Source organism: Pseudopipra pipra, chromosome 17 (genome assembly GCF_036250125.1).
Source record: "Pseudopipra pipra isolate bDixPip1 chromosome 17, bDixPip1.hap1, whole genome shotgun sequence".
NCBI lineage: Eukaryota > Metazoa > Chordata > Aves > Passeriformes > Pipridae > Pseudopipra > Pseudopipra pipra.
Genome location: NC_087565.1, coordinates 3,477,376 through 3,484,768, shown reverse-complemented (window position 1 = coordinate 3,484,768; position 7,393 = coordinate 3,477,376). Strand labels below are relative to the sequence as shown.

The following is a 7,393-nucleotide window of genomic DNA, read 5'->3' as shown; positions in this document are numbered from 1 at the left end:
GGAACAAAGGCGCTTTGTGGGCTCCCCCCAGCCCAGGACGGGTGGGGGGGTCCCGGCTCCGGAACTGGGACAGACTTCCCCGCACGACAGGCGTGTAATGCTTTCCAGACCGGCAGCCCTGACCCACAGGTACAGCCCGGGGGTGGAGGGGGCTTGGTGCTTCCCACACTGCCTGGGAACCCACCAGGTCACCCTGACACAGCCCTGATACTGGAAAATAGGAAAACACTCCTGCTCCTCCAAAGGTTTCACAAGGCCCGGTTCCCATGAGACTCTGACCGCTCCTCCCCACCCAGGGGGGCTCCAGGGGTTCCCAGGTTTACCAGCCCTGGTCTCCCAGTGTTAGGGAGCAGGGATAGGCTCCCCTGGAATGACACCCCAGCCCTGCTGGGCTCAATGTGGGGTGGGAGGCACCTGGACTCAGAGGATGCATGTGCCCAGCAGGGATGGGGCAGCTCATGAGCCCATGGCCTCACTGGCCTGAGAACCCCAAAATTGGGGAGCCACAGGCAGAGGGGCCAGTCCTGGACATCCCCCAGCACCAGGGACTGGTCAGGGGCTACAGGCAAGTGGGGCCAGGCAGTGCCCTTAGGGGACTCAGTGGGGTGGGATGGATGGGGAGGGATATGATGGGATGGATGGCATGCGATGTGGTAGGATGGGATATGACTGGACAGGGTGGAGTGGGATGGGATGGGATAGATGTGATATGGTGGGATGGGATGGGGTGGGGTTAGGTGGGGTGGGGTTGGACCAGTCAGTCTAGAACTTCTTCACTGGGGCTCAGCAGGGTCAGGCCCGATGTCCTGGTGGCCACATGTTCCATCAGTGCCGCAGGTCTGGAATCCATTTGCCTCGCCGGCCGTGGTGTTTTCCCAGCAGGCCCAGAGTGGCCCCACAGGGCTGGGGGCAGCCCTGGCCCCTGGCCCATCTGCTCCCTGTTTATTTTCTTACACTTAAGTATCACCTCAAAGATAAACACTCCCTGGAGTGGGGGCAGGGGGCATTTTTCTGGCAGTGGAGGCAGGACCCAGCCCTTGGGGTGCCCAGCACCCCAACCCCTTGATGCCTCCCAGCTTGGGAGGGCATGGTTGGACTGGGGTCAGGGTTGCAACCCCATGCTCGGGCCATGTCCCCTCCATGGCATATGTCCCACACAGGATCCTGTGCATGCCTGACCCACTGCCCAATGCTACCCTCTGTCCAGGGGTCAGCTTGTTTGGCTGGATCAGCCAGGAGCGCTGTGATGCCAAACCCCACCGTGTCCTGGCACCCGCCCAAGCCGGCAGAAGGTTTGTGATTCCACAGCCTCGGCTGAGCCTCGTGCTGCCTGGCTGAGTCAGAGCCGAGGATGCAGTGCTGGGGGGGCCAAGGGGGTCCAGGCATGGGGATGCACGTCCTGTACCACATGCCTGCCAGGCAGCACAGGAAAACACGGCTGCTGCTATGCATCCTCCGTGCAGCATTCGCAGGCAGCTGGACAGGCAGGGAGCAGGCAGCATTCCCTGCTTCCCATGGCTCCTGTTGGTCTCTTAACCAGGGCTGACAGCTCCTTCTGTCCATCCATCCCCCCCTGTGCAGGGTCTGGTGAGGTGGTGGTCACACGTGTGTGCCAACCTGGGGAGATCATTGCAGCAGGAGGTGGTGGCACTCGGGGTCTACATGGCACCCTGCACACGCATCCTCACACACATGTACACACGTGTGTGACACTCTGCAAGCACGTGCACACACCCTCATAGTCATGTATATCCACGCACAGACACGCATGATTATACACATCATGCACACGTGCCCACACATGCCTGGATGCACAGATGTGCACAGCTGCTCACCCACACACACACACACGTGTGCAACCCCTGCCCCTCGCTAAGCCATCTCCAGTGCCTGCTGCTCCTTCCCTGCCTGTGTCCCACCATGTCCCAGATCCCAGCGCAGCAGCACAGGCCACCAGCACCCCACACATGGCTGTGCCCCCCAGAAAAGCCCTGGGGCAGCTCAGCTGAGAGCAGGGACTGGGTGACACCCCCCACCCCAGCCTGTCTGTGTCAGCTGGTGGCCATGTGTGGGGTGTGCAGCTGAGTACACAGCCCCTGCCATCCGTCTTGCTGCCTGTCAGGGCCAGGGGCGGCTGTGGCCCCCCCAGCACAGCCTAGCAGGATGTGGGGGTGGGAGAGGGGCAGAGCAGATTCCCCTCTCTGCACAGGCACCTGCCTGCTCTGTACCTGTCATGCCAGGGGCTTGCCCATCCCCACCTCCGCCCCTGGCACTGCCTGCACATGCCCTTTTACAGGGCTCTGTGCCTGGGCGGGGCCTACAGAAGAGGGTCAGTGTCCTTCATGCATGGTGAAAGGTGTCAGTGTGGACACAGAGCAGACCCCTCCATGACCCCAGCTCCAGCAAGATCTCTGGCCCTTAGCACAGCCCCGTATGTCCCCAACCCTAGTGGGAACCCCGTTCCCTGGTGCAGCCCTGCATGACCCCAGCAGGACCCCCAGCTTGGCTCTCTGCTCCCCTCACTGTGTGATTTACAGGCTCTGCACAGGCAGACAAATGGTGAAGGAAAACAGGGCAGGGGGGTCCCGCCGGCCGGGGGCTGCCTGTGCCCCGCAGGGGGCAGAGGGGCCGTTTGCTCACAGCTGGCGGGAAGGGAGGCAGTGAAGTGGTACCAGTACCAGGTAGCACATCTGCCGCTGCCATGGTCAAGCAGCCACAAGCCCTGGCACCACCAGGAGAGCCCCATGGGAAGCCCAGCAGCCAGGAGGCCCACCATGAGCTCCAGTCCCACAACCATGGGATTTTGGCCATGGGGCATTGTGGGACATGATGCCACCCCATCCCACAGCCTCCAGCCCCCCCCACTGACCACCTTGCTGTGGGCTTTGCAACATGCCTGCTTCATTCTGTGGCCACCGTTCCAGCCCTGGCAAGCCTCCAAGATTTCTACTGGCATCTCCCTCTGGCTATGGGGCTGCCAGACAGTGGGGACTGCAGCTGGCACTGCCAAGTCCCCTGGCCATATCCCTGTCAGCCCTGGGGCCATCCACCAGGAGCCAGGTCCTGCCCTCCATGCATCTTTACTGCTTGACCTGCCATGCCTGGAGCATCGTGGAGGAGGAGGAAGAAGGAGAGGAAGGCAGGCAGGAAACCTCCTGCCCACTTGGCTCAGTTGGCTGCCCCCCTGACTGCTCCAGGGGGTGCTGGGCTTGGGGCTGGGGGGTTGAAGGAAGAATGGGACCCACACAGACCTCCCTGGTAAGGATGAGCAGGAGTGACCATCATCTGTGGTACTGAGTGCTCAGGAATGACCAGGAACCACCCTCAAGCTGGGGGACATCCCCAGCCCTCCCCAGGACACCAGTGATTGCTGCTGCTGCCAGCTCATCTCTCCCCTCTCAGGAAAAGACTCTGTGTTTCCACTGCCGGTGCACACCTTCCTCCCGGGCGGGAGGAAACGCTCCTGGCAATGCTGCCGGCAGTGCTGCCCAACCCTCTCAGTGTCCCCCCTCCAGTCTCCTCCCATGGTGAGCAGGTGGGGTGCCAGGCCCTGGGAACAGGGGGGGCAAGGGGTGCATTCCTACAGGGCTGCACCCTCACCACTCCCTGCCTGCCTTGGACATCCTCCTGGGCACAGACCCTGTCCCTGTGGGGCACAGCAGGGTGTGGGGCACAGCAGGGTGTGAGGAACAGCATGTCCCCCACTGGCATCCCCTCTGTTAAACACCCCCAGTACCTGCTCCCAAGTACCTGCCCTGTCTCAGCTTCTGCACCCCGTGTTTGCCCAGTGCCACCCTGCATGAGGCCCAGAGTTGGCAGGGGACAGCTGGGCAGGGGCTGGGGACATGCTGCCCGAGAGCTGTGGGCATCACTCCATAGGTGCCAGAGGCCACGGCACAGGGAGTACTTGCCAAGTGGTGGCCCTGGCACTGCCACAGTTCAGTACCACCATGGGCATGACCCAGAGCCTGGCCCCGGGGTCAAGGTGCCCGTGGGCAAGCCAGCGTGCCAGAGCGGGGCCAGGCCGGTGGCCAGAGCCAGCGCTGGCTGTCGGGGCTGGGGCGAGGACGCTGGCCGCTGGCCACTGGCCGCTGGCCGGAGCTCGGGGGGCCGGCTGGGGGTGGGCTCCAGAGCCAGCCCCTCCCCGGCCGTATAAATCCCGATTCCCCCCGCAGACAGTCGTCCCAGCCCTGCTCGGCTGCCGCAGCGGAGCGGCAGCGGGAAGGCGTCCGGAGCCGGCCGTCGCGGCTGTGCCGGCGGGGGAAGGCTCCCCGCAGCCCGGGGGGTTCCCCCAGCAGGGCCGGGGGCGCGGGCGGGCACCCCGCCATGGCCTTCACCATGCTGCGCCCCGTGGCTGCCCGTGTGCTCTACCCCGACCTCAGCATCCTCTCGGAGGACGAAGAGAACCGGAGCGAGAGCGACACGTCGGACCAGTCGTTCGGCTGCTGCGAGGGGGCCGAGGCTCGCCGCAAGCTGCCGCGGAAGCCGGGGCCGATGGTGATGGTGAAGCAGAGGCAGGCGGCCAACGCGAGGGAGCGGGACCGGACCCAGAGCGTCAACACGGCCTTCACCGCCCTGCGGACCCTCATCCCCACCGAGCCAGTGGATCGGAAGCTGTCCAAGATCGAGACCCTCCGCCTGGCCTCCAGCTACATCTCCCACCTGGCCAACGTGCTGCTGCTGGGCGAGGGCTGCGAGGACGGGCAGCCCTGCTTCAGTGCCATCTACGGCGCCAAGGGCGATCTGGACAGCAAACAGCCCCGCAGCATCTGCACCTTCTGCCTCAGCAACCAGCGGAAAGGGGTGAGCAGGGCACTGGGCTGGGGGGCCCTGGCCTGAGTGGGGCAGGAGGCTCAGCACATCCCCAGGGGACAGGGGGCAGCAGACCCTGCCTCGGCTGAGCAGGGCAGGAGCCTCAGCATGGCTCAGTGAGAACTGCAGACTTTGGCTCCAACTCCCACTGGAGGTTTTGGCTGCTCCCGGCCAAATCCTGCTCGTAGCCGCACGCCCACAGCTCCAGCTCGCGTCAGAGGGCCGGGCTGCTCCCCCACGTCCATCCGGGCTGGGAGGTCTCGGGGGTTAAACAGTCACCCCAGAGCTGGAGGCAACTGGCTGTCCCTGGGGAAGCTCAAAGCTCGCACACTGACCCCATCCCCATCCTCATCCCTATTCCCATCTCCATCCCCAACCCTGTCAGCTCACCGACACCGTGGCAGGGCTGCCCCCAGCAGCTCCCTGATGTGATGGGGACAGGCAGAACTCCCCATCCAGTGTCCCCATGCAGGATTTGTCACCAGCACTGGCACAGCTCTCACACAGCCGGGCAGCTGAGCTGGGGCTTGGCACAGCACCCCTGCCCTACCCTGCCTGGCCAGCTGACACCCCCAGCTCAAGGGGCACCTTTCCCATGGTGAGTCCATCCTGCTGCCCACACCAGGGTCCTGGGAGCCCTTGACCCAGGGTGGGCTGCACAGGGTGAGGGCCTGGCAGCTGCCTCTTTCCATGGGCATCCCTTGGCAGGGCTGTGAGCAGGGATCTGCCTCTGTCCCCACAGACCCTCAAGCTGTCCCACATGTAACCCCAAGCAGCTCAGCCACAGGTCACACTCCAACCCTTGGGCCTTTTTCAGTTTCTGCTGCTCTATCTTTAATTGCTCCCCCGCTCCTGCCGCCCCCTCAGCAGCTTCTCCAGCCCTCCTGGGAGTCCTCTGGCCCGACCCGACCTGGTAGAGCTGCCCCTAGCTGGGACCTTCCAGCCAGGGCTGAGCTGTGACCCTGGGCTGCTCCTCAGGGCTGGAACCTGGGGGCTGGCATGGTGCTGGACACCCAGGGGATGCTGCAGAGGCACTGGGGCCCGGGATCCTCTCTGGCACCCAGAACTCTGGGGGGCAATGGCAGGAGCTGGGCTGAGATCCAGCTCTGTGCCTCCCAACTCTGGGGCTGGGCTGGAAATGGGCTCTGCTGGCCTGGAAATGGGCTGGGCCAGGCTAGGCTGGGCTGGAAATGGGCTATACTGGGCTGGAAATGGGCTGGGCTGGAAATGGGCTGTACTGGGCCATGCTGGGCTGTGCTAGGCTGGAAATGGCCTGGGCTGGAACTGAACTGTGCTGGGCTCTGCTGAGCTGTGCTGGTTTATACTGGAATGTTCTGGGCTAAATCTGGGCTATGCAGGTCTGTGCTGTGTTATACTGGGCAGTACTGGGCTGAAGTTGTGCTGGTGCACTGGGAGGTGGGGCTGAGCCTCCTCATCCCAGTCTGGACTGTGGGTCTGCCTGGGGCTGTGAGTCTGTCCTGGGGTGGCACTGGTCCTGACCACAGGTCCTGAGCAGCCATTAGGGCTGTGTCCTGCAGGGTGACAAGGCCATGGGGACCCACCTGAGGGGGCTCCACCACAGCACCCACCTCCCAGTCACCCAGCCAGCCACTCACCAGGTGTAGCCCCATCTGTCTTGTCTATCTGTCTGTCTGTGCATCCCAGGCAGCACTGAGCTGCCCCAGGAAAGCAGAACTGGCCGTCTCAGAGTGGGTCCCCATGGATGACTTGGTGGGATGAACAGTGGCCAGGAGCGGGGTGCCCACTCCTGGACACCCCATGATACCTGAAGCTCTCCCTCCTCTCTCTGCAGGGCGGTCGAAGGGATCTTGGGGGCAACTGCCTGAAGGTGCGAGGGGTCACCCCCCTGCGAGTGTCACGGAGATGAGCCGGGGTCCGGCAGCACCCGCCTGAGACAGCGGCAGAGCCGGCCGGAGCCCGCACACACCAGCCCAGAGACCGCAGCGGGGAGGGAGGGAGCTGAGCCCAGGCTGGCACCACACCGACACCGGCCCTGGAGCTGGCAGTGGGGTGGGAGGACGCTCCCATGGCCGAGGCTGCCCGCGTGGGGCAGGGCCGGGGAGGGGGGTCCCTGCGCCCCGGGGCTGGACTGGAAGGGGCCCGTGCGTGGCCGGCGTCGAGGCGCTCCAGGGGGACGGTGTCGCGGCCCTGGGGACGCTGGTTGTGCAAGTGCAGCCGCTTGGAAAATAAAACCTTATTTTTCTGATGGGCCGGTGCCTGCCTGCTCCCCCAGCATGGGGCAAAGTGGGGGTCCCCAGGATGGCCCTGGATCCCCAGCCCTGCACTGCCGCTGCTCTGTGCCGCTGGAGCCAGTGCGACTGTCCCAGCTCTACCCACAGTTGCACTCCTGGGCCACAGTGGGATCCATGTGGGGTGAGACCCTTGGGTCACAGGTTGACCCCACATCCCCGGGTTCTGATGATAGCTCTGACCCTGTAAAGGCTGTGGAAGGCCCAGCACAGGCAGTGCTGTGCCACAGGATGGGGACAGCACTGCCAATCCTGTGCTGCAGCCATGAGCACCCAGGTAGTGGGTCGGGGTTGGTGTCACTGCTTTTGTG

The 7,393-nt window shown here is 64.3% G+C and overlaps 1 protein-coding gene across 1 annotated transcript; it reads left to right on the top strand.

Annotated features, from left to right (window-relative positions):
- The first annotated feature begins 4,147 nt into the window (after positions 1 to 4,147).
- TCF15 (transcription factor 15) lies at positions 4,148 to 7,039 on the top strand. The gene is made up of 2 exons (XM_064673857.1): positions 4,148 to 4,803; positions 6,626 to 7,039. The coding sequence occupies exons 1-2, from the start codon at positions 4,327 to 4,329 to the stop codon at positions 6,698 to 6,700; spliced, it is 552 nt and encodes a 183-aa protein (XP_064529927.1). The 5' UTR covers positions 4,148 to 4,326; the 3' UTR covers positions 6,701 to 7,039.
- The last annotated feature ends 354 nt before the right edge of the window (positions 7,040 to 7,393 follow it).